The 26,594-nt window shown below is 37.9% G+C and overlaps 2 protein-coding genes across 3 annotated transcripts in view; one reads left to right on the forward strand and one right to left on the reverse strand.

Annotated features, from left to right (window-relative positions):
• depdc5 (DEP domain containing 5, GATOR1 subcomplex subunit) overlaps positions 1-1,521 on the reverse strand; it is a gene marked incomplete in the record, with an annotated part of 37,166 nt that extends 35,645 nt beyond the window's left edge. The window contains 2 exon segments of the mRNA XM_024268927.2: positions 1,141-1,160; positions 1,295-1,521. Coding sequence (XP_024124695.1) covers positions 1,141-1,160; positions 1,295-1,396 — 122 coding nt within the window.
• Positions 1,522-5,151: 3,630 nt separating this feature from the next.
• On the forward strand, positions 5,152-23,362 carry LOC112144437 (dipeptidyl peptidase 9). Of its 2 annotated transcripts, none has more exons than XM_024268965.2 (21): positions 5,152-5,318; positions 7,687-7,777; positions 7,854-8,092; positions 9,038-9,150; positions 10,916-11,089; positions 12,650-12,818; positions 12,962-13,072; positions 13,146-13,274; positions 13,347-13,408; positions 13,480-13,580; positions 14,055-14,232; positions 14,311-14,470; positions 14,549-14,628; positions 15,575-15,727; positions 16,968-17,103; positions 18,186-18,331; positions 18,411-18,557; positions 18,624-18,776; positions 19,300-19,442; positions 21,391-21,502; positions 22,482-23,362. In XM_024268965.2, the coding sequence occupies exons 2-21, from the start codon at positions 7,722-7,724 to the stop codon at positions 22,572-22,574; spliced, it is 2,655 nt and encodes an 884-aa protein (XP_024124733.1). In that variant the 5' UTR covers positions 5,152-5,318; positions 7,687-7,721; the 3' UTR covers positions 22,575-23,362. The 2 variants fall into 2 exon arrangements, with proteins under 2 accessions (XP_024124733.1, XP_024124732.1); XM_024268964.2 differs by having other exon boundaries at positions 5,153-5,318; positions 12,647-12,818.
• Positions 23,363-26,594: the final 3,232 nt, after the last annotated feature.

Raw genomic sequence — 26,594 nt, forward strand, 5'->3', positions numbered from 1 at the left:
GAACAGACGTCTGTCTCCGAGCTCCATTATTTCCACTCTCCGACTACACCACCCTACAACGAACCCACGAGAGGCCGGCTACACTAGCTGTTTTGGCTAATTTAGAATTTTTTTTTTCATTTTTTGAGAATTTTGCATTTCGCTAATATTTTAGCTAGCTATCAGCCTTAGCATTTTCAGCTATTAGTTCCAGCCATTTCAGCTATCAGCTTCAGCGTTTTTAGTTATCAATTTCCGCCTCTTCAGCACTAGCATCTTCAGTGGCCACATTTACAGCATTCACACTAGCATTATCACAGGTAATGCCATACATCTATATGTTTTAGTATTTTTTTTTTCGATGAAGATCGCAGAAATTAATTATTATTTAAAATTTGCCCATGTGTGGCTTTCTGGAAAATCATAAATGTTTATGTTTAGGCTGTGATTGTTACATTTTTTCTGTTAGCCTACAAACCGACCCGGCTCCACATCAGAGAAGAAAACAGTTATGTGGCCCTCACAAGAAAAAGTTTGGGGACCCCTGATCTAGCGAAAATGATCACACTCAACTTCTTTACCTTTCTGGAGGTCTTCTTTCAGGCTCTTCACTTGTAGCAGGAGAGGGCTGCAGATTCCAGAGGGAGGAGGGGGTTGAATGGTGGTTGATGGACATGTGGATCAGCAGATCAGAGATGCTGTTCAAGCAGCAGCCTCACCTGTATTCATCTGAGGGATGTGCAATCTCGATGACATCTCCTATGTTAACCTGGGGGAAGATCTTTGGGTTGACAACCAACTCATCATCTGTCAAGAAAACAAGTTTAGTCCAAATACACTCAACAAAACTAAGAGTTTGACTAAAATCCGGTGCAGAAAACAGGCACAGATGCTTACCGCTTCCGCCGAACCCTTTCTTGTGCAGCACCAGTTTGTAGGATTTATTCGTCTTCATGTCTAATCTGCTGAATAAGCAGGCGGGTATTTACTTTTTCATTTTCTCGGGAAAACTTCCCGCGTTTGGTGCGTGGGAGGGACTCTGTCCTGCATGATTTCATCAAACACACCTGCGCTGCCTTGGACGGCTCCTGCAGAACCTGCTGATGTTGAGCTGAATCCGGGAAACACGGAAAACATGCAGGACAGAGTCCTCGAGGACCCGGAGGTACTGATGTCAATGACTGTCATGTACACGAGACTTCATCACAAGTGCAACTATCTCTGAACAGTCAATACAACGGAATTCTGACACAAGTAACGCTCACATGAATAAAGTTGGGAATATTGCCTCCATATTCATGAAAATGTTACTTACATTCACTTGCAGAGGTCTCAGAGTGAAAACTACAGTTACAAGAACGTCAGGATGGTCGCAGCGGTTCAACAGGCTGCAGGGTGTTAGCTTGGAGGCTAACATGCGGCTACTTCCTCCAAAACAGAGACTGCAGGGACGGGATTGGTTGTCCGCCTTTCCAAAGAGTCTTTCACTACAAGATTATTCACGTCTGCGAGTGTCTGAAGTCGCTTTGACTTTAAGATCACTCACGCATTGCGCTTTTATCTACCCCAGGGGGTGCAACCTGTGCAGTTATAAGAATTATTTGGGGCACAAATAAAACATTTATATTGAGATAAACTGGAATTTTCTCAAAGTGTAAAGTCGTTTTTTACTTTGACATTTTTTCAAAATAAAAGACTTCCTGTTCCAAGCAGGAACATTCAAGTAAACCAAATGCATTCCTAAACAACACAAGACGAACATGACATTTTCTCTTGTTATTCTTTAGATTTACTACTGCTGTTAACTTGAGCATAAACGTGAAACATGATTGGTTAATGATCCAGTAGATCTATATACTTTAGCCACTCCCCTCTGAATAGTTACTAACCATTGTTGTGCAATGCATAGAATATAAAAGGTAAAATGTACTTTAATGTCATAAAATAAGCTCAGCAATGAGAAAAGATCAGACTGTTTTAAAACGTTTTGCCAAGTATTTGTGATCTGAGTATTCTGGAGGACAAACAAGGCCTAAAGATGTCAGCAGGGACATGAAAACCATTACACTCTCTAGGTTTACGTCAGCCAGAAACGCAACTAAAATAAAATAAATCATTGCTGGGTTAGCAACCTTTACTTTTAAAAATTACTATTATTTTATTGAAAATGTGGCTCCGAAGCTGCAGGTTGCAGACCTCTGACCTATCCCAGGGGTCTGCAACAAGTGGCCCTTTTACCTCTCCATTGTGACTCTGATTAAAGAAAAAAAAGGTGGTAACAAGTAATTAAGTAGTGAAGTAAAAATTGTAGTGAAGTAAACCAACTAAAACCTTAGTTAACTAGTTAGCAAACAGTTGAATGAGACATAAGTACTTATCACAAGTCAAGCTAAATCAGATTTTTGTGTACTGTGTACCACAAAAAAAATCAACTGGAAGCCAGAAAGCACAACTGGAACTAAGGTCCACGAGATTATAAAACAGATTTCTCTTTTTGAACAATATTTAAGTGCGCCTTTTGGGTCGAGAAATACAGCGAGGACCATTTAAATAGCTCTGTTTATTCTTTGAGTTGGATTTGTGTATTTTTGGAAGAGATCTACCACAAATGGTAAAATGTTTTGTTTTTTAAATTACTGCTGACATCACACTATCTGCTACTACACTGGCAGCATTGAGCTAACAGCCATCTTGACTTCCTTGTTTCACCCACACAGATGCACAAGAGTTTTGGGGTCACCCATCAGCTTTGTTTCTGGATTGTCAAGAGGGGTTATGGTTGCCAGAGTAAGCTTTCACAGAAAGGATCCAGCTGCATTTTGAGCCAGAGCCTTCTGTGACAGGAGTGCTAACCACTACACCACAAGCACCATGTACCACTGGCCTTAAACCTTTTATTTATGATGTTGTTCATCTTTTGCTTTTTGGGCTTGAAGCACTTGAGGTTTTGTGTCAGTAGTCTTGGGATTTGGCTGTTTTCTGTAAAAAGTTGATTCTTTCTTCCATTCAACATTTTTCATTTCTTCTCATTGAGTTCTTAAGCTGGACACACATGTTTGAACCTCTTCTCTGATTTTATACAGTTTTTTAAAACAAGTCCATTATATATCTAATATTCAATTTGGTTGTATTAACAAAGCAAAGAAAAATACATTTTTGTTCAACAACTTAGTTATTTTTGGTAAATGTTTTATTCACAAATGTCAGTTTTTTAAAGAAAGTCCAAGTTTTTTATTTTTTAAAAACTAATTTAAACTTTTCTGTAAATCTCTATAAAAAGATTTAAACAAAAGAAGAATGCAACAAAATATTTAAATTGTCTGCCAGTTTACCTGGACTGATGTGATTTTTTCTTACCCTTTAATCTATGAATAATCTTATTTGGGGTTATTTATATATTGATGCTTCCAATTCAATGCAGATTTCTGAGTACAGTTAGATTTTTTTCTTTTTTACATTTTATTAATATACTTTTATTTTATGTTGTTAATTTGGTTTATGTTAGAATTGCTTTTGTCTGTTTTTTTTTTCTTTTTCCCTTTTACCAATGCTAAACTGAATTAATTTTGTCTTCACATGTATATATGCTTTGTAATGTCTAAGACAAGACAATTTATTACCTTTATTACCCTTAATTATTGACAACTTGACTGTGTAATAGCTGTATATACCTGTACATACCTACCTACACTTAACTGTGCAATAACTGTCAATATGCTATATATTACTGATTATTCTTTGTATATTGCATCTTACTGCTTAGCTCTTTTTATAATTTAATGGTATCCCATCGTCTTAGCACTTTATAATGTATATTTTATTTCATTTTTATCCTCTTTCACCTATTTCTGTACCTGCGCTGTTGCATATTGCAATTTTGTGGGACTAATAAAGGTTTTCTTAATCTTAATCTGTCAAAAAAAAAAAAAAAACCTCTTCTCTGTTTTCTCTTTAACCCAGGGAATCTTTCCAACCACGTCCTAAAAAAGCTGGAGGGAAGTGTTTGTTTTCCTCCATCAGATGAGTTCGGTGAATTTGAAAAGGTGTTCACAGATTCAGACTTAATTGTACCAAACTCATCAGGTGTGACAAAGTATCCCAATATTAGATCAAAAATGCAGTAATCTATTCATAAGAACGACCTTAAAGGGCAATGTTTTCACTGGAAAACCTAAAGAAAACAACATTTTACCTAAATATGATCAGGATAAAGTAAATAAATTAAGAACTTTTCATCAAAAATTCCCATTTTCCCTAAAGTTAAAGAAACTCATTTTAAAAATACAAAATGATATTTATCCTTCAAAAGAACTTTTAAGATTATGGTTTAATATAAATTATGACACATTCTGTGAAAAGGAAATTAAAACATGCAACTTTTATTTGAATTTTGTCCCCAAATACAAATATTTTGGAAAGAGTTGGATAACTGGCTGAGAAATATTTTCCCACAGCTACCAACATTTTCTTAAAATACCGTCATATTTGGCATCATATTAGAAAATAAATTAGAAGAAATCTGCTTGAATATAATACTATGTCTTGCTAAATTAAATATTAACAAATATAAAATATATGAAGACTAACCTAAATTTAGAATATTTTTAAATGAATTTAATTTACTTGGAATAATAATACATAACATTAATAATAAAACACCAGACTTCTTACAAATCATTATAGATGTACATTTTTATATAAAATCAATATATAATTCCACCAATAAATAAAAAGACTCTCAACTATTGAAATCTGTAAAATTCTGCAAATATTTTATCCACTTCTCTGGCTATTACATTGTTTCTTTATTGTAAATTGATTTTACATTGTACACTGTATTGACTGTTTCTCATGTATACTTGCATTTTGTTCAGAATGTACAAGAAAAAGTCACAAATTTAGCAAATGACTTTTAAAGTCATAAATATACGACTTTTTCTCCTAATTTAGCAGTTACGACATTTTTCTTGTAAATTTATTAAATTTAAAGTCGTAATTAAAAAATGTTTTATTAAGTGTCCCTAATACTCCGTCGTAGTAGTGTGTAGTTGCTCAATAAAACAAAACAAAACACATAAAAAAAATAAAAATAAAAAATAAAAAAAAGATGCATGCTTCCGGTGCTCCCCTCCGGGACGGTCCGCGGTGCGTCGGTGTAAAAGGATCCGTCTTGTTCTGACTCAAGACAAAAGTTCCGCCTCTTTGCCGTCCAAAAGCCAAATGTATTCAGTGTGGCCCTGGTTCCAGCGCTATGGATCCAGCCTTTCGCTATCGTGAAATCTGTTTGACATCAGGCTAGTAAGGCCCGTAACCTGCTCGGAGAAACGGGACTCGGATCGGTAAGCAGCACATTCGAATTCAGCGCATGCCTGGGAGTCCTGCTCGCCCGGGGTGTGACTTTATGAAGCAGACTGCTGCTGCTCGGTAGCTAGCTTTGGTGCTAACAGGTTAGCTTCCGAGGAAAAAACAGCCGGACAGACACTCCGCGCTGTCAGCTTGACACAAACACAAACGGCCAGACTACCGACCGCTTTGGGTTCCCCCTAACCGTATCCAGAAAGAGAAGCCTCGACAACAGAACCACGGCCTCGGGGGCTGTTACTGACGAGATCCTCAGGAGAACAAAGATCATCAGCTAGCTAACAGCAGTGATGGACACCGGCGTTTCAAATGCTGCAGAAACACCTCACACTTTCACTGACATCTAAATGTGACTAAAGCAAAGGGGTGCGAGAGTATTAAAAAAGATATATATATTTCTAGAATACTTTCAAGAAAGCGGCTTCCATCCATCTTCTCACCTATAGTGTAAAAAAATCCTGGAGTAACTATCCATCAGCTGTTTTAGCACTGCCAGTTTTTATGTTCTTTGATTTATATATTTATTTTTCATTGTTAAAACAATAATTATAATAGAATTATTGTAGAATCATAATTACTGGAATTATCGTGTTAACACTTGAAAAGTTACAGTAGGTTAACGATTTTGTGTTTAAGCATCACAACATTACCTCAAGAGGTTAAAGGGTTAACTAAGTAACTAACTCAAAGTTGGGGTCACCAAAGTTTCCTCTTGTCCTTAAGCCCAGTGGTCCCCAAACTACGGCCTCCGGCCAGATCCAGCCCTCCTCCACATTGGTCTGGCCCCCCAACACTATTATTGACACATTTTTTTTTTCTTTCTTCAATGTGGCCGATCGAGACCCACTTAGAATGATTATTTTAATAGTCGACTAATCCACGATTATTTTTTCTGATTTTATTTTTATTTTTTTCTAATCAGGTCATGAGCAAACTGGATGTAAAGCACAAATCTTAACCATCATTAGCTTTAAACTAACTAAAAATGATATATATATAGAGAGAGAGAGAGAGAGAGAGAGAGAGAGAGAGAGCATTACCTGCAATAATGCCAACATGACTGATTTAAGCTGAATTTGGCCGCTGAAGATGCTAGTGCTGAAAGCTGAAAATGCTACATAGATAGCTAAAAATGCTGAAGCTGATAGCTGTAATTGCTGAAGCTAAAAGCTGAAAACGCTGAAGCTGATAGCTAGCTAAAATATTAGTTGAATGCCAAATTAGCCTAAAAAAACCGAATAAAGCCTAAATTTGCAGCTGAAACATTAGCTAAACTCAAAAATAGCCTAAAAAACAAAAAAAGCATAAATTAGCCAAAAGAGCTAGCGTCCAGCTGAAACATTAGCTAAACTCCAAAATACCCTAAAAAACCTTAATAAATGCCAAAATATTCAAAAAAGCTAGCAGAATGTCGTCATAACTTTCAACTTCACTACACTCTGACTCCATATAATAAAAAGTAACGACTAATCGACTATTAAATTAGTTGTCAACTATTTTAATAGTCAATTAGTCATTAACTAGTTCACTAATCGTTGTAGCTCTACTTAGAACGTGACTTTTGTTCCCCACCCTTCTGCAGTCTGAACTATGACAGGAGAGGATAAAATATATATTGGTTTAATAGTGTGAATGCTGTAAAACAATCACACTATAGTGGTTTACTTTTTCTTTATTACTATTATTGTTTTTCTTCTGTACGTTTTTTGAACATCCGTAGCTTTTCAGCCCTTTTAGCTTTTTAACTCATTCAAATATTCCGCTCTTTTAATGCTAGCTTTTTCCATTGTTTTGATAGTTACTGAGGATTTCTTGGTTATTTGGGGATTTATTTCATATTTTAGCCAAAGGGTAGCTGTTTTGGCTAATTTGGGCTTTTTTCAGTTTTTTAGGCTATTTTGGAATGTAGCTAATATTTTAGCTAGCTATCAGCTTCAGCGTTTTCAGCTATGAGCTTCAGTGTTTAGCTAACAATTTAAGTATCTTCAGCTACCTACACTAGCATCTTCAGCGGTTACTTTCAACTTACAGCATTTACGCCATCATTATCGCAGTTACATATCTAGTTTTTAAAAATTTTTGGTACTTTTTTTTCTGTGAAGATCCCAGAAATGAATTATTTAAAATTTAACTATGTGTGGCTTCTGGAAAACCATAAATGTTAACCTTTAGGCTGTGATTGTTACACGTTTTCTCTTAGCCTACAAACTGACCCCGGCCCCACATCAGAGAAGAAAACAGTTATGTGGCCCTCATTAGAAAGAGTTTGGGGACCCCTGCTTTAGCCCCCATAACCACAAAAGTGTCCCAGTTTCCACAGATTGATGTTTTGTGTTCTTTCCGTAGGTTACATGGTTGGAAACAGGCGTGCTGATCAGTGAATGCATAGAGTCAAGAGGGTCAGACTTTGTAACAGTAAAGAGGGTCTCTTGAGCAGGTACAGTCTTTAAGTTCGGTCACATATAGTTAATGATTGAAATGGTAAAAACTTCTGAACACTCGTTTGTTTCCAGCTGTGTGACGGTGAGCATGACGACTGTGGACGGCCTCTCAGACAGCACCGAGGTGGTGGAGATGGACGACGTCCCGTCTCAGTTCTTTGTGGAGAGACACTCTTGGGAGGGTCTCCGGGATATAATCCACTGCAGCAGGAAGTACTCTGGTTTGATCGCCAACAAGGCCCCCCATGACTTCCAGTTTGTGCAGAAGACGGGAGAAAATGGGCCCTACTCGCACCGGTTGTACTACCTCGGTACGTTCGTCACATCTTGATAACAACTTAGAAGCTTTTGGTTTCTTCACTTTGCTGCTATCGAAAAGGATAAAATCTTTGGGGTATTGATTGAAAAACTGACTGAAATTTTAAAAACAGGCATTGTAATTAAAAAAAAAAAGAAAATTTTAAATCAATTTTAAACTCAAAATTACATATTTTAACCTTGAATGTATTGAAAATTTAGAAAAATGAAATTGAACATTTAAAAAAAATAATGTTAAAAGCTTTTTTTAAATTCAAGTTTCAAATTTCCTTTTTTTCAAATTTTTTATATTTTATTTCATGTTTTTCAATATTATTTTTTCAAATGTTCAACTTTATTTTTTCAAATTTTCAGTAATTCCTTCAAGTTTTCAATATCTATTTTCGAGTTTAAAACTGCTTTCAAATTTTCACTTTTTTTTCTCCAATTTACAAACCCCGTTTTTCAAAATTTCAATCTTGTTTTTGACTGAAGCTGAGCCCAATTTGACCCCATAAAAATGCCCCATCATATGGAATATGTACACAGGTCAGCCTTCTTCTCAATAAATTAAAATGTCATCAGAATGTTGATTTAACTGACAAACTTGATTAAAAATGAATCAATGAATAATAAAAACTGTTTACCTGATGTTCCATGTTTTTCCTTTTTTATGATGATTACAACAAGGTCTCAAAAATTCTCATTTAATCAAACTGTGTGTAGTGTATCTTCACTTTATGAACTGGATTACTAAAATTATCTGACTTTGAGATAATATTCTACTGTAATAGACCTGTGTATGTACCTGTGTACATCTGCTCCTTAAAACCAGCAATACTGGCCTCAAACGGGCCTACTAGCACAATATTGTATACCTGTGTGATTTAATTTACCCCTTTTTCTTATGAAACATGAAATGAGTAGAATATTCATTTTTCCCTCTTTGGCCTCATCAGGAATGCCTTATGGAAGCAGGGAGAATTCTTTACTTTACTCAGAAATCCCCAAGAAGATTCGGAAAGAAGCTCTCCTAGTGTTGTCATGGAAACAGATGCTGGATCACTTCCAGGTACATTTCCTGACTTACAATGATGTCTCCTATGATCTGCATGTGGGAAGTTATGACGTTATTGAATAAATAAAACAGTAACCGTTTACTTAATAGAATTAGTTACGACATAATCCACATGATTGTCTGTAAAAAGTCTTTTTATCTGTTGTTTTGGTTTTTATGACGCACAAAAAAAAAAAAACACAAAATCTTGAAAATGGTTATTCATCTGAGTTGACTCTGTCTGAAGTGATGGAAGCAGAAGGGAGTTCATGGGAAAAACCGTTCCTGTTGTCAGTCAGTTTCTCCATCCACGCTTATTCTGTTATTCTTTACATTTTGACTGGTGTGAAGTGGACTTGTGCATTTTACAGCTCAGGCATCACAGAGTCATTTTTATTGTACTGTTTAAATTATTATAATGGTGAAATGATTTCTTAAAAAATAATAATTAGGTTTCTTTTGTTTGCAGTGTCACGGTGTGTCATTGTGAAGAATGTTCCGATAAAGTCTATTTTCTCAGAACAAATTCCTTGAAAAAGCTAAACTAGAAAAGTTGTATTACCTGCGATCATGCTGGTGTGAATGCATTTTGTCTCTGAAGATGCTGAAGCTTTTTGCTGAAAAATGGTGATGCAATTTACTTTAGTTGCTGGAGAGATTTACTAAAAATGTTAAAGCTATTTGCAAAACGTTAAATTTGCTAGAAGACGGAAAATTTCATTTACGAACTTTGCCAAATTACCAAAAAAAGCTAGCTCATTGCTAAAATAGAAGCTAAACTCTAAAATTGCTTAAAAATTCTCACTAAACCAAATCAGTCACAAATATTAATATGTTGCTAAAATAGAAGCTAAACTCTAAAATTGCTTAAAAATTCTCAGTAAACCAAATCAGTCACAAATGTTAATATGTTGCTAAAATAGAAGCTAAACTCTAAATTAGGCTAAAAAAAACACTAGATGCCAAATTAGCCAAAAAAGCTAGCACATTGCTTAACTACTATCTAAATTCCAAAAAAGCCTAAAATTCCTCGGTAAACTAAATTAGTCAAAAATATTAGCATGTTCCTAACATTAGCTAAACTCCAAACTAGCATAAAAAATTCTTATTAGATGCCAAATTATCCAAAAAAGGAATTTTAGGCCATTTAGGAGATTAGAAAATATTGAAGCAATGAGATAGCTTTTTCTTGCTAATTTGCCATCTATCATTTTTTTTTTCTAATTTGAGGTTTAACTACTATTTTAGAACATGCTAACGTTTTTGGCTAAATTTTTTTCTATTGAGATTTTTATTGGCTAATTTAGAGTTTAGCTTTTACTTCAGCAACATGCTAACATTTTTTGACTAATTTAGTTTACTGAGGAATTTTAGTTTTTTTGAAGTTTAGCTAGTATTTAAGCAGTATTTAAGTTAGCTTTTTTGGCTAATTTGCTGTCTTCCAAGGTTTTCTGGGCTAATTTGGAGTTTAGCTCATTTAAGCAACAGTAAATAACTGCAAAATTGGCATATATTCGAGATTTTTAAGCAATTTTACAACATAATTTTCAGAAATTTAGGTAAACTTTCATAGTTCTTTAACATTTCCAGTCTTTTAGCAAATGTAACATTTTGCAAATAGCTTTTGCATTTTCAGCAAATCTCTTCAGCCTCTTCAGCGACTACTTTCACCAAAAAGCATTCACACTAGCATTATTGCAGGTAATGCAACGTTTCTAGTTATTTAAGTTTGTATGTGCTGCTTGTGTGGACTGTAATTCTGCTCCGATGCTTCTCCAAGGCAACGCCCCTCCAGGGGGCCTACTCCCGAGAGGAGGAGCTGCTGAGGGAGCGAAAGCGCCTGGGTGCTTTTGGGATAACATCATATGACTACCACTCTAAGACTGGCCTGTTCCTCTTCCAAGCCACCAACAGTCTCTTCTACTGCCAAGATGGAGGGAATAATGGCTTCATTGTGAGTAGACTGCAGCCCGTCGTCTTGGTGCTCATGCTGGAAGTCCTTCATCTTTCTACATCACGGTGAAGGTCCTCATTCAGAGTGATGAGCAGCTGGGTGCTGGCTGGAACTCCAGGCTGGCTCTGATTTGAAAGAGGGCTCGCTTCCTAAATTATCATCTCTACATTATTTTAGACGTCTTGGAAAGTTTTTATCTTTCTAGAAACTAATAATCGGAGATGCACCTTTCCCTAATGTGAGCTGTCCTCTCATTGGTTGACTGCTGAGGTCTTTGGTCTCTGGAGAGATGTGTGTGGTTGAGACTTTGTGTTTGTCCCTGTGATGGACTGGCCTCTTCTTCAGGGTGTGCTCTGCTTTAACCCTGTGGAGATAACTGAATACAGAATTACAGATTTGCTATTATTTTTATAAAATTGTTCAGTAACAATTGTGATTTTTGTTTTCTCATGTTTTGATCCATTTTCAAGGGATTCCCAGTAGTCTATTAATGATGCTGTCTTTAGCCAAAATCCAAAAACGGGTCCTGTTTTCTAGGACATAGTTTCTGCAGAGCAGCAGGAGTTCTGCAAATGCAAAAATACAGGCAGGAATGACATGATGAACAAACATTGAATCCTGGGAACGTCTAGGACAGAAAAAAGCAGTGGAATTCTGAGATCAAAAGAGTACACAGGAAACTGCAAAATCCTGAATGCTTACAAGCGTTTGAAACGTTAGCTAATGTCGTCATCACTTTCTGCTAATCAACGGGTGGCTACAGCGGCTCCGCCCCAACCATTCCAATTCTTAATGGACCTACAACCGATGGGAGTCCCCAAGAGGTACGGGTCGGTACTGTTTATTGGGTCCATTTTACAATGGAAACATATGGAGAGAAAATAGTATCACCCCCATTTGTGTGTGCGTAGTTCTTGATTTAACTCCCACAATATATTTTGCTAATAAGTACAAAAAATATTAAATAAATAAAAAGTTTTCTTTTCAGCCACTTTGAACTTCTATTTTGAATATTTTCTGTAGAAACTTCACATTTTCACACTTTCTCAAACAGATATTCCCAAAAATTCATAAAAAAATGTCTAAATATACGTTTTTAAAACACTTAGCACTAAAGTTATGCACATGTCGAGAATTATGCACCAATCAACAATTACACACAAATGGGAATGATACTATTTTCTCACCATAGGAACGCTCAAAATACTGGACCGGACCGTAGTAGACCGCTCAGTGGAAACAAGGCTAACGTCACCAAAATGTACTTCCTAGGACATAAAAAGATGTCTGACTGCAACTGTGAGACGACTAGATAGAGACAGAAATACTAAAGTCCATGGATTATCAGCATCTGTTGGACTCCACCGTGTTTTATCTTCATAAAGAGAAGAGACTCTTTTTGTCATCTTGTGACAGCAGTGTTTTTGTGGGGTCATCAGATGTGGGTGTCGTTGATCTGTCTTAAACTGATCTGTGTGTGACTGGAGGCAGACCTTCATTTGAAACATGTTTGTAATGTGAACTCATTCAGGACTGCTTTGCGTTTGCTTGTTTTAGCAGTCTGCTCCTGTCAAGCCAGTGGAGATCAAGACTCAGTGCACAGGCACCCGGATGGATCCCAAGATCTGCCCCGGACACCCGAATTTTATAGCCTTCATCAACAACAACGACTTGTGGATAGCCAACATTAAGACGGGCGAGGAGAGGAGACTCACGTTCTGCCATAAAGGTCAGAAAGCCTCTACTGTCAATAAAAGAAAACGCCTTTTTTTAAATTTATTTAATTTTTTTGGCTACAAACTGTATTAACATCATAGACTTAGGATAGAATATGAATTTAAAGAAGTCAGTGGCTGTAAACGTGTCTTCCAGGTTTGGACAATGTGAAGGAGGATCCCAAATCTGCCGGCGTAGCCACATTTGTCATCCAGGAGGAGTTTGACCGTTTCACCGGTTACTGGTGGAGCCCTTCAGCTGTGGAAGGTCTGAACCCTTTTTTAAAGTCACACGCCAAAGGACCTCTGTTTTTGAGTGATCTGGTCTTTCCTTTTATCAGACCCTGATGGAGGCAAAACAATGTACCTTCTATATGAAGAGGTGGATGAGACCGAGGTAGAAATAATCCATGTTCCATCTCCGGCGCTGGAAGAGAGGAAAGCAGACGCTTACAGATATCCTCGCACAGGTTCATGCGGCACTTTTCAGTCGGTCTCCTTCAGCTACCGTTTTTAACGGCTGCTTTCTTCTTGATCCACAGGGAGCAAAAATCCCAAGGCGTCCCTGAAACTGTCAGAGATCAGGACGGACCATCAAGGACGAGTGCGTCCTTCACCGTCTGTTCTCGCCGTTCAGCTGGATCACATCAATAATGTGTGTTTGTGTGCTTGTAGATTGTGAGCACACAAGATAAAGAGCTGGCTGCCCCGTTTACCTCCTTGTTTCCTGGAACGGAATACATTGCCAGAGTTGGATGGACAAATGATGGAAAATAGTGAGTCTTCCTGAAAAATGAATGAATGAATCTAGTAAGGACATTAAAGGGTTTAGTGGTCAAAGAGAGGAGAAGGTAGAATTAAAACATGTTTGGAGATAAATAAAGGCTAAACCAATTTCCACCTTTATATCTATTTTTAGTATACCTACCATATTTTCTGGAGTATAAGTCGTAGTTTTTGTCATATTTTTTGTTTTTTGTTTAATCAGGAATGCGACTTATACTCAGGAGCGACTTATTTGTGTTTTTTTTTCTCTTTCAAACATAAACAGATATATATATATATATATTTGTTATTTTCCCAACTCCTAATTCTTTCACCTCATGACACCTAAAAACAGGTTTTCCGTTGCATAATTCCTTCATTTTGTTCACGATGTGTCTTTGTGGGCTCTTCAGTGCCGCTCAACAGCCTCTGCGTTCTGGTTCTGAGCAGATCAGACTTTTCAGGGTGGACTCTTGTCGTTCCAGCGGCTGGGCGGTTCTGCTGGACCGCAGTCAGAGGAGACTGCAGCTCGTTCTCTTGCCACCAGCGCTCTTCATCCCCGTCACAGAAGACCCGGCTCTGAGGCGGGAGAGTCGGGAGGCCGTTCCCAGCGGCACGCAGCCATACATCATTTATGAGGAGACCACGGATGTCTGGATCAATGTAAGTGTTGGCAGGATCTTTGTTTTCAGGAAACAGCTTAGATCTTCAGTAAAGCTAACAGTCTCTGTCCTGATGCAGGTCCATGACATCTTCTATCCCTTCATTCAGACAAGAGAAGACGAGTTTACTTTCATTTGGGTGAATGAGTGTAAAACCGGTTTTAGCCACCTTTATAAAATCACTTCACTTTTACAACCAGGCTTCCATCGTTGGATGGAGGACTACCAACATACAGAAGGTAGGACACACAGGCTGCTTTCATGAGGTTTAACATCAACATGCTGCAAACTCACGTTTGGCGTTCTGTTTGTCAAAGGAAACTTTAAATGTGCAATCAAGTCGGAGCTTCCACTGACGAGTGGAGAGTGGGAGGTGCTGGCAAGACACGGTTCCAAGGTGAGGCTCCGGACGGCTGTGTGGGGTGGAAGCAGCAGGGGGGTCAGGGCGATAAGAACTGGTGCAAATGTGAGATTCATCTTTGGGATTCCTATTTCTAATGGAAATCTTAATTGAGTTCTCTCACCATGAAACCACTCAAGCTCCAATGGGGTTCAAAAGTATTTTTTTTTAGCTGTACTGGTCTTTTAATTATAATGTTTCAAAAATCCTATGTCATTTTCTCGAACATAGTTTCTGCAGAGCAGCAGGAGTTCATTAGAAATTCACCTCTGAGTTGTGGGTGCGGAAGTAAGCCTCAGCTGAAATCCCATCATCCCTTTGTTTACACACTCTCCCCTCACAACCCTGACCCGAGGAACAAATCTGAGGAACAAATCTCGAGTTTGCGTTAATAGTTGCGATCACAACATCACCAAATCCTGGAAGGAGTGACTTATGGGAAAGTTTTTAATCCAAAGGCGCTGTGAGAATTTCCTAAGAGGGAGAGGCGCAGATGAAGTCTGCTACACACACAGGCCCACACAATCACAGCAAGCCTGCATGGAGAAATGTCATCAACATTTTTCTAAATTTAGGCACAGGCTGTGATAAACCAATTTTTCACATTTTCTGCACCAATGAACATGTTGACGAGTTTGAATCGGATTTTTACCGATTCACGAAGAATCGTTACATCCTTACCTGACGATTGTAGTTTCTATGTAACAACTACAAGCTTTTTCAAATGACATTTTTTTTATTCACAACAACATAAAGAAAAACTCATATTTACTGTTAAGTTTTAATTGTCTCTATAAAAGTCCATCATGAGAACAATGCTACAATAACATGTTTTTTCCTTAAAGAACTCCAAGTTGATACTTCCAAAAGACTGTAGCAGTTAGTTCTGAATAGAGCTTTTCCTCCCTCCATAAATACTAACAGCTCTCCATCCCCTCACCAGATCTGGGTGAATGAGGCGACCAAGCTGGTGTACTTCCAGGGTACCAGAGACACTCCTCTGGAGCACCACCTGTATGTGGTCAGCTACGAGGCGCCGGGAGCTGTGAGCAGACTGACCAAACCCGGCTTCTCCCACAGCTGCTCTGTCAGTCAGGTAAAACCTTTCTCTTTCTTTGTGAAGAAGCTGGAAGATATTTGAACCATTTAACACCAGAGCTCCAGTGTTTATGTTCTTTGAATTAATGTACTTCAAAATCTACTGGAATTATCGTGTTAATGGTTAAAAAGTTACAGTAAGTTAAAGATTTTGTATTAAAACGCCACTGGTTTTAAACACACGTGTCAAAGTCAAATCCCGGGGCCGGATTAGCCCGCCGGGTAATTTTATCCGGCCCTCCAGATCCTTTTATCTTATTGTTAACGATGAGACGATGTTATCTTGCGCTTATTTCCAACTCGTATAATTTTTAACAAAATATATTTTTATGGAGAGTAAAATATTGAAAATTGTTTGAAGTTTAAGTTCATTTATTCTGCATTAGTATTCCTGCCTTTTTATTATTCACAACTAAGTTAAAAAGTTACAGTTTTAAAGTTTAAAAAATTGTCATTCTGCTAGCTTTTTGGACTATTTTTACATTTACTAAGATTTTTTAGGTTGTTTTGGAGTTTAGCAAATATTTCAGCTACATGCTAAGTATTTTGGCTAATTTAGGCTTATTTAAAAAAATACAAAACCAAAAAATATGTTTTTTAGGCTATTTTGGTGTGAGGCTAATATTTATATGCTAGCTGTTTTGGCTAATTTAGTTTTTTTTTTTACACTTTTAAGGTTATTTAAGGTGTTCAGCTATTTTTTCAGCTACATGCTAGCCATTTTGGCTGTCTTAAGTTTTTTTTTCAAGTTTTTGAGGCTAATTTGGCATTTAGCTAATATTTTAGCTGGCTATTAGCTTAAGCGTTTTCAGCTATCAATTTCAGCATCTTCAACTATCAGCACTAGTATCTTCAGCAGCCAAATTCAGCTTACAGCATTCACACTAGCATTATCACAGGTAATGATATATATCTAGTTCATATAATAGTTTAATAATTCAGTTTTAGAATGTTAAATGAATATTTATCCTGTTCAGCCCACAACCCAAGTTGTGTTTGATTTTTGCCCCTTGTGCGATTGAGTCTGACACCCCTGTGTTAAAAGGTTAAGGAAGCAGGAACTGGATGACAGACTCCCCTTTGCAACAGGCAGTTTTTTTGTTGATCACTGACTATTTTTTCTTTTCTTCAGAAACATTCTCCCATTCAGATGTAATATTTCACACATTTTTAGCTTTTTGTTTAACTTGTATGTATATTTCTTATCCTGGATCCTTCTGTTTTTTGTCCTTGTGCAGAACTTTGACTTTTTTGTCAGCCACTACAGTAATGTGAGCACGCCCCCCTGTGTTCATCTGTACAAACTGACAAGCTCAGAAGACGACCCGCTGAACATCGTTCCGGAGTTCTGGGCCAGCATGATGGAGTCCCCAGGTGAGCGAGGCCCCTCCCCCTCCGGACAGAGATCAGTCACTTCATTTTTAAAAGCTACTCTTCACAAAAGTCGTGGAAACTTTGAAATTAGCAAAGAAAAATATTTTAAACTTTAATGACACGCCACAGGTTTGACTACACATGAATCTGTGACATTTGATTTGAAAAAACCTTAAAAATAGAAATCTCATTTATTTGCACGCACACTCCACTGAGAAAGTGAGATATGAGGACATGACAGCGGAGAAATAAAGAATTTAGACCTCCGACTTAGTATTTTTGAAACAAACTTTAATAAATCAATCCTAAAGAGGTGAACTTTCCCTCTGAATGGTGCTTTAACTTCTCATGACGATCGCTTTCTTCAGAGAGGAGAGGGCGAGAACAGACCACAGTCGGTGCACGCTGAAGCTGTTACCATGACGACGCAACAGTCCGCTTTTTGTGAAAAACAGCCTAAAGTCAAACAATACAACAGTATTCCAGTTTTAATTATGGGTTTACGTTTTTTTCCCATAAATGACCATGGTATGAGCGAGATAATGCGCTTCCTGGTGTGCATTATCAGACATTAACGGCTTCATAGAGGAAGCAATCAGATCTTAATTCTATTAAAATTACACACACTCTAAAATATCAGTAATGAATTAATTGCGATTAATACTATAATTTGACATTTTTTTGTAAATGCTGGACTGTACATCCTAACCCTCATACTGTATGTCCAACTGATATATTTATTATGATTTCTGATTGGCATTGTTTGCTGACTTCTAGTGCACTACAAATCCCAGCATGCACTACTAGCCTGTTTGCACAGTGAAAGGCCGTGTACAAAAGTCTTTGCCTCTTTAATGAAGACACAGAGGAACTCCTTCATTCATTCATTGCTGATTATTATCTCTTTTATATTTTAACATTATTTCTTTGCCTGCTGTTATTCTAAATAAAAAATGAAGACATCATATTTTTTAGATTTTTTTTATTTTTTGCACGAAGGTCATCTGTAAACTCTTAATGAACCAGTCTGACCATCCTCTGCGTACGTAAACCTGACAGTCCTGTCCTCATCTGCCCTCCAGGTTGCCCCAGAGATTACAGTCCACCTGAGATTTTTGACTTCCCTGCCAAGTCGGGCTTCCAGTTGTATGGCATGGTGTACAAACCTCACAGCATGCAGCCTGGCAAGAAACACCCCACTGTCCTCTTTGTGTACGGAGGCCCACAGGTGTGCGGCTCTTCAGGTCTTCCAAAATCCTCCGTGCCCCGGAGCCGTCTGACGAATGTGCTCGTCTGTGTGCGTTCAGGTGCAGCTGGTTAATAATTCCTTCAAAGGAATGAAGTATCTCCGTCTGAACACGCTGGCCTCTCTGGGTTACGCCGTGGTGGTTATTGATGGGAGGGGTTCTTGTCAGCGGGGCCTTGAGTTTGAAGGCGCTCTGAAGAACAAAATGGTGAGTGAGTGTATTGAGCCTGAATGCATGGAGGCCAGAATACATGACGGTGTTTGTCCTCTCCAGGGTCAGGTGGAGATTGAAGACCAGGTGGAGGGACTGCTGCATGTGGCAGAGAAGTTTCATTTTGTGGACTTGAGCCGCATTGCCATCCACGGCTGGTCCTATGGGGGTTTCCTCTCCCTCATGGGCCTCATCCAGCGACCCAACGTCTTTAAGGTTTGAATATCTGTTGGGAGTTATGTTAGGGAGTAGCATTTAAGATACTCAGTAATATGAAGTTTTTACTTTCACAGTCAGTGGAAGCATTTCTCCCTGTTTGTATTATTATTTTTTTAAACAGCATCAGTTGCTTTAGAGGCCAAGGAAATGTTCTCGTGCAGTTCCCTTGTTTGACCTGAAGGTGTCAGTGTTGTCTCTGTGTAAATCGCAGAAGGCTGAGAAACAGAAATGACTGCTTTTAAGAGTTACTTTGACCTTCTTTTGCCCCTTTCCTAGTTTTAGCTAAACTATTAAGCACAAATGAAACACAAAATATATGATTGGTTTGGTCGTTTGACGATAAAGTTTAATGACTCTTTTATTTTTTAAATTTTACTTCTTTCAGAGCAGAATCATACATTTCAACTGTAAGATGCTTTATTTCTTCATTGAGATTCAGAGTTATTTTTTTTTCTGGAATCGCAGCTGAGTTTTAGTAGGTCCTCGAGTTCTGTAAGTAACCGGTTTGTGTTGTGGTCAGCTGGCCATTGCAGGGGCGCCGGTGACGGTGTGGATGGCCTACGATACCGGCTACACGGAGCGCTACATGGACGTGCCTGAAAACAACCAGCAGGGCTACGAGGAGGGATCTGTGGCGCTCCATGTGGACAAGCTGCCGAGCGAGTGAGTACCCAAACACGTCACTGACCTCCGTCAAGACGCTGTTTCTACTGCATCGTCAAGAGTCTAACGCAGTTTTTGTGTTTGTTTTTATTTTAAAAAATTGTTTAAAACATTTTAACAATCAAAATACAATTAATGTGATATCAACTTGTAAATAATAACAACAATAATATAATGACTGGAAAAGTGGCATTACCTCATCGCTTAAGATACTTTACTTTAAGTGCTGAATAATGTCCTGAATCCGCTGAACGCTTTGATGCCAAACTTGAATAATTTGCAGAAAGCGCACACGAATTTAAAAACGTTCTTGAAAAATCTCCAAAATTTTGAACAATTTTTAAAAAAATGCGTAAGATACATGAATACCAAAAGTAGTACCAGGAATGCCCTGAAGGTGCTGAACGTTTTGATACCGGACTTGGATCATTTGCAGAAAGTGCACAAATATTTGAAAAATTACTTTCAAAAATAGCAAATTGGCATTAAAAAATTTAAAAAAATGCGTGAGTAATAGTACAAGCATGGACGTCCTGAACATGCTGAATGTTTGATTGGAGAAATTGCAAATTTTGCAGAAAATGCTGAAATTTGAAAGAAATTCCCATTCATTTTTAATACGGATGAAAAATCGCATAAGATGCGTAAAATTTTAAAAGTAAAAGCAGGATTGTCCTTAAGATGATGGTTTTGATATCAAGCTTGGAGAAGTTTCTAAAAGTGTGATTGAGTTTTATAAATCAAAAACGTATGGAAGAATAAATAAGGAATAATAAAGAGAAACAGGATCACTGTAGTGTGAACGCTTAAGAACGTGTCAAAGTCAAGGCCCGGGGGCCGGATCCGGCCCTCCAGATCATTTTATTTTATTGTTATTAATGGCCCGATGTTATCATGTGTTTATTTCTAACTTGTATAATTTTGACAAAATACATTTTTATGGAGAGTAAAATATTGAAAGTTATTTAAGATTTAAGTTGATTTATTCTGGAATAATATTCCTGCCTTTTTATTATTTATAATTATTTTAAAAAATTACGGTTTTGAAGTTTTACATTTTTTTTTTCCTGCTAGCATTTTTTGGCATTCACTAAGATTTTTTTTGGCCACTTTTATTTTAGCTACATTTTCAGCCACATGCTAGCTTGGCTAATTTAGGCTTTTTTTGTCTAATGTTTAGATGTAGCTGTTTTGGCTAACTCAGGCTTTTTCTTAGTTATTTAGGATATTTTGAAGTTTAACTTTTTTTTTTAGCTCCATGCTAGCTGTTTTGGCTAACCTAAGTTAGCCAAATTAGTCCAAAAAGTTAGCAGAATGTTTAAAACTTCAAAAACTGAACTTTTTAACATAATTATGAATAATAAAAATACAGGAATATTATTCCAGAATAAATCAACTTAAACCTTTAATAACTTTCAATATTTTACTCTCCATAAAAATATATTTCGTCAAAATTAAACAAGTTAGAAATGAGCGCATTAATAAACATAAAATAAATGATCTGGAAGGCCGGGTGGAATTACCTGGGGGGCCGGATCTGGCCCCCGGGCCCTGACACATGCTGATCAAGCCTAAACAAAGGAGTTTCGCATCTCTACTAAAGACAGACGTCCTCGTCGTCTGCTTTGATCAGGTCGGCTGTCAGACGGGTCTTTCTGAAAGACTATTTCATGAAACGGGTGCAGACTTTATTGGGATGTTCAGTTTGAAGTGGGGAACATTTTAAGATGCTCTTCATTTTTCAGAGCCTGGATTCACTAACGGCTCTCATGTTCATGTGAAACAAAACTCCACAAACCCACATAGCAAACGTTACAGAATGGGTTTGGATTCATGGTTGTTTTTAATCACAATCCAGTGAGTTTTCAGTTGATGTGATAAATGACGGCATTTTCCAAAGAATTCCTTTAGCTTTTTGTTGTTGTTTATTTGTCTCTGTGTGTTTCAGGCCCAACCGGTTGCTTATTCTCCATGGATTTCTAGATGAGAACGTGCACTTCTTCCACACCAACTTTCTGGTGTCACAGATAATCCGTGCTGGGAAACCCTACCAGCTTCAGGTGAGACTCCCAGTCCTGTCTCACACCTGGAAGTGTGCACTTTCAGATACTCCTCCTCATCTTTAATGCACAGATCCAGACTTTGTTTAGTCTTTCAAAGCTAATTCATTTTACAAAAATCCTTAATACTACTCATTTTAGTGCAGTCTAGATTGTGTTGTCATTGTCCAGCACCAGTTCATTTCAGTGTTAGTTTAGTTTATGCCTGAATCAGGTTTAAATGAGGGAGAAACCCCCATGCTGTAAAATCTAAAAACAGCAAACCACTAAAGACACTCAGGATGTGAAGTTCCTCACGAGTTTGAGCTGCACCTGTGTGTACAAGTCAGGCTGATTTCAATTACAGGATTCATGGAATACCCGTCATTCTTTCCACTTCATAAGTTTAGATGATACGTGCAGAACAGTAATGCTCACAGGCATCTGTCGGTCACAACCCAAGCTGCTTCAGCTTTTGAGAGCTGACATGCCTGGAGCTGCATTTTCTTCACTTGATGCTTGAAGAAGGCCGAGCTCTCTGCAGAAGTGCCTTCAGACCGACCTGAGCCGGTGTCATGGAGATGCTGACCCAGCCATGTGACTGTCGGAGTCAGCAGCTCCCTGCTAAGGGCTGCCAAACAAAACTACCTAATCAAAACAAATTCAACAAAGCCCTCAAATCAGAACTACCAAGGCCCAAACTAACACAACCAAACCCAGCAATCTAAAATTGCTGTGGACAAAAGAGGTGAACGAGAATAAACCAAAACCACACAAACTAAAGCCCAGCCTGCTGCTCTGCTCCCTGTCTGGATTGGTGAGGCCTCGTGTTCATTAAATAGGGAACAGGTGTTAATTAAGGGGCACTGACCCTTTGACACCCGTGTTACATTGTCGTGAGCAGTAGACCTTCTTCCTCAGCTGTTTGACTGTGAAGACTCACTGTGAGGTCTGGGACATGTCCGCTCCCTGAGGCTGATTTCTGTCTTCCATTCTCTAGGTCTACCCCAACGAGCGGCACAGTATCCGCTGCCCTGAATCTGGAGAGCACTACGAGATAATGCTGCTGCACTTTCTACAACAATACCTGTGAGAGGAGAGGGAACGGCGGATCCCAGGCCGTCTCCAAGCTACCATCCTGTCATCACCCATAAGTCCTTTTCACTTTACATCTACCCAGTGGAGCCCCCACAGCCCGGTTTGAGCTGAACTGGACTGCATCGTGGTGTCCAACCCTGAAGCAAACGCAGGACACATGGAGAAATGTTTCATTCTCACCCATGTCTTTGTCTCCAAATGCATGGCAGCTTTTGCCAAATGTCATGCCCCCCAACCTTTTTTATTCACCTCAGTTAGTGGTAAGGACATTGTTTCACTCAAAACTATGAAATGGAATTGCAAATAAATCCACACACATGAATACAAACAAGTAAATAAAAAACATGAGAGCTGATGCAGACGCATGTGGAGGCTGTGCAGCTCGTGGAATAACAGACGGGAAACTATCAAGACACTGGGAATGTTCAGCTGTTTTAAGTGTGTTCTTTAGAATAAAATATTTTTTATGAATTTTTATTCTTGTTTTTTTGTTTTTGTTTTTATTGAGCGCTGAGAAGAAGCTGCTCAGTTTTCTTTGCTCCTTTTGGGTGATTTGATTTTATTTTTTTGCACCACTTCCTCCCCTCACATTACACTGCTCGTCATGTCTGCTCGCCTTCTTAACATAATTTATATCGCCAAAGTACCTCTTGACTCTTTATCTTGCTGGTATTTCCTTCTAACTGCAATAAAGACAGCAGAGGGTGAGTACTGGAGTCTTAAAACAGCTTTGTATCACTAAAATACAATTTATACATAACGAATAAACATGATTATCAGTCACGTGCTCTCGTGTGTGATATCTGTTTGCTGCTTCAGCTGTGAGTATTGATGAAAATACAGTTTTTTTAGTTTTTAACATGTCTGTGTGGCATTTTTCTAATGAAAGAGAACAAATGTCATAAGAAATAATTTTGTTTTTGCATTTCCGAGTATTTCTCATTTTAAATCTGACAAACTGTCACAGACAGACAGAGTTACTCAACTCAGCTTCTAAAGCCACGCCCCCTCAGAGGAGATTTTGGAAACTGAGGCTTCAGATCAACATGTAGACATTTAGGTTGTGGGATTTTGGGGAAAATTAAAACACTAGTAATTAAAACACTACTGGGAATGTTTTTTTAAGAAAAAAAAGTCATATTGGGACTCAAAGAATAAATGACTGTCCTAATAAAGCCATTTTTTTTGTTATCCAGAAGAAGGAGTTTCTCCCTCTAGACCTCCCACTGTATGGAAGTTTTTTAGTTCCATCAGACTCAGAAATTTTTCCCCCTGAATTTTTATTCTGAATTTTTTAAACCTCTGAATTTTTATTTGCTAAGATGGCGACGTAAACAGATGCAACTTTCCGAGCTCCAGTGCCCAACTTCAGTTTTGCTGTGGAAAACAGACTTCTAAAGCTTCCATCCATTTTTTTGACTTCAATATTCTGCAGAGAACAACTCGGATACACAATGTTCGCCCGGGAAAGGAAAAGAAACACCACAGAGACCAAACAATTGGTGCCAGAGAAGCACGTGTAGAAGGCAGGTCATGATTATGCTAAATCAGTGAATGCTGAGGCAATGCTAACTGATTCCCTCACCGAAGAGGATTTTCCTCCACTGCACCTCTCAGCAGCGGTGAATGATAATCTAAATCAGAATGCAGTTGAAGTTCTTTCTGATCTCATCAACACTCGATTCAACTCTATGGAAATGAAAATTGAGGGGCTAAAAAAGTCTGTGGACTTCGCTTTCCAGGAAATTCAAGACATAAAGAAGAGAGTTGATACCATTAAAATAAAGCTGGCATTGACAGTGGAGCCAAAAGAAAAGCAGATCGAAGCAGAACGGTATTCCAGACCATGGAACCTCAAACTCTGTGGAGTACCAGAAACCACATTCAAGGAAGAGATCAAAGATGACATCATCAAAATCTGCCAAACCATCGCACCACACAGGAAGGAGAGACTGGCTTACGACATCGTACATCGTTTGGGGAAAAAAGGCGACAATGTGCAGAGGCCAAGAGGGATCATCATAAGATTCATCTCAAGATCCATCAGAGATGACATCTGGAGATCGGCAAAGAACAATTCCTTCCTCAAAGACAACAACCTCAGGTGTGCAGAGGACTTCAGTCCAGCTGACAGGGAGGCCCGTGCTGCCCTCTGGCCATTGATTCAAACGGCGAGGAAGAAGGGAAGACAGCACACTATGTTGGAGCACACGCCTTTGTGGAAGGCAAAGAAATCCTCCACCCTAAGACTTAAACTAAAGATGACACTCTCAGGTACATTTGATTTGCATCTGCTTCATGATTCTGATCTAAGAAAATACTTTGGACTGGGTATCTAACAGAACTTTTCTTTCCTGTTGTTTTATTGTTCATCTGCTGAGTAAAATTTATACAAATCCTTTACTTAATCACTTACATTTATAGATGTATACGCACTGCATGTTGCAAATTTAGTTATATTAAGATCATTTTTGGTCCATGCTTCTTTGTTCAGAGATGTTATACTTATATTTCCAACCATTAAGGAATAGTTTAGGGCATTACTCGGAGAAAACAGCTGGTTTAGTGCATTTTACCTAGACTGTGTTCGTTCTTTTTTCACCTCGTCTCTATCAATAGGTTAATGCCAGGGGGCTAAAAAACTCAGTTAAGCGAAAAGCTTTGTTTTTGTTTGCTAAAAAAATACAAACTGACCTTTTTTTCTTTCAAGAATCTCTTTCTTCAGACACTGATGTTCGGTTCTGGAAATCTCAATGGGGAAATGACATTTGGTTTTCTCATGGAAGTCAACATTCAGCAGGCACTTTGACTTTAAGAAATAAATATGAAGGAATCACAATTGGAATCAAAAATGATTCCAATGGATATTTTGTCTTTCTGGTCATTTCTTACTGTGATAGGATTTTCATTGTTATTAATATCTATGGACACAATTCAAGACCCAAAAACTCTCAACTTCTACACTCTATAGAAAATCTCATCAACCAAAGTCTTTGACAATTTCCCAATGCTATTTTATTAATAGGAGGGGATTTTAATATGGTTACAAATACTCAACTAGATAGGTGGCCACCTCGACAGTCTTTAGCAAACAATGACATTAACACATTTATGCAGAGATTTAATCTAATTGATGTATGGAGAGAAAAAAATCCCAATGTTCAGATGTACACATGGACAAATAACACTGGCTCTAGACAGTCACGTATTGATTTCTGGCTCGTGTCTGATAATATAGATTTAGATCAAATAATTGTTGACATTCTTCCCACACCATACACAGATCATAAAGCTATCTATATAACTCTAAAATTATCAAATGAAAATAACTCCCCAAAAAAAGAGCTCTTACTGGTTTCTAAACAACTCTATTCTTAATTTTGACTCAGTGAAACATCAAATCTCTATCCTGATTACTCATTTTTTTAAAAAGGCTAAAAAGGAAAATATTTATGGGAAAAATTGGGAATTGTTTAAGTTTGAAGCATCAAAGTTTTTAAGATATTTCAGCTCTCACCTATCCAAAAACAGAGCTGCAGAAGAAAATTCAGTTATTAATGACATCTTAAAACTCTCTCAAAAGAACCCAGCAAATCTTACAGAAACAGAACAATTAAATCTGACATCCCTGCAAAACGAACCTGATCTAATTTACAAACAGAAAGCTGAAGGTGCGTTCATTAGATCTCGACTGAAATGATTAGAGGAAGGAGACCGTTGCTCAGCTTATTTCTTCCAGCTTGAAAAACGCAGAGGCAAGCATAACACAGTTCAAAAATTGAACATTGATGGTGACATAGTTACTGATTCTAAGATGATTGCAGACTACTGCTGTTCATTCAATAGGCATCTTTATACACCTCACGAATCAGATCTTGTTATTGATCAATTTCTAAATTCAGTTAAAGTTAAAACAATATCCTCTGCGAACAAAGAAGTCTGTGACTCCTCACTTACAGTTGATGAAGTTCTTTGGAGTATAAATCATCTTAAAAACAACAAATCTCCCGGCACA

Source organism: Oryzias melastigma, linkage group LG17 (genome assembly GCF_002922805.2).
Source record: "Oryzias melastigma strain HK-1 linkage group LG17, ASM292280v2, whole genome shotgun sequence".
NCBI lineage: Eukaryota > Metazoa > Chordata > Actinopteri > Beloniformes > Adrianichthyidae > Oryzias > Oryzias melastigma.

Bases quoted from the DNA above. Each gene is read 5' to 3' on its own strand.
- LOC112144437 (XM_024268964.2), top strand. From the start codon at position 7,722: ATGCATAGAGTCAAGAGGGTCAGACTTTGTAACAGTAAAGAGGGTCTC. The intron at 9,151-10,915 runs GTACATTTCCTG...TGCTTCTCCAAG, and splicing joins AGATGCTGGATCACTTCCAG to GCAACGCCCCTCCAGGGGGC. The intron at 14,233-14,310 runs GTAAGTGTTGGC...GTCCTGATGCAG, and splicing joins CCACGGATGTCTGGATCAAT to GTCCATGACATCTTCTATCC.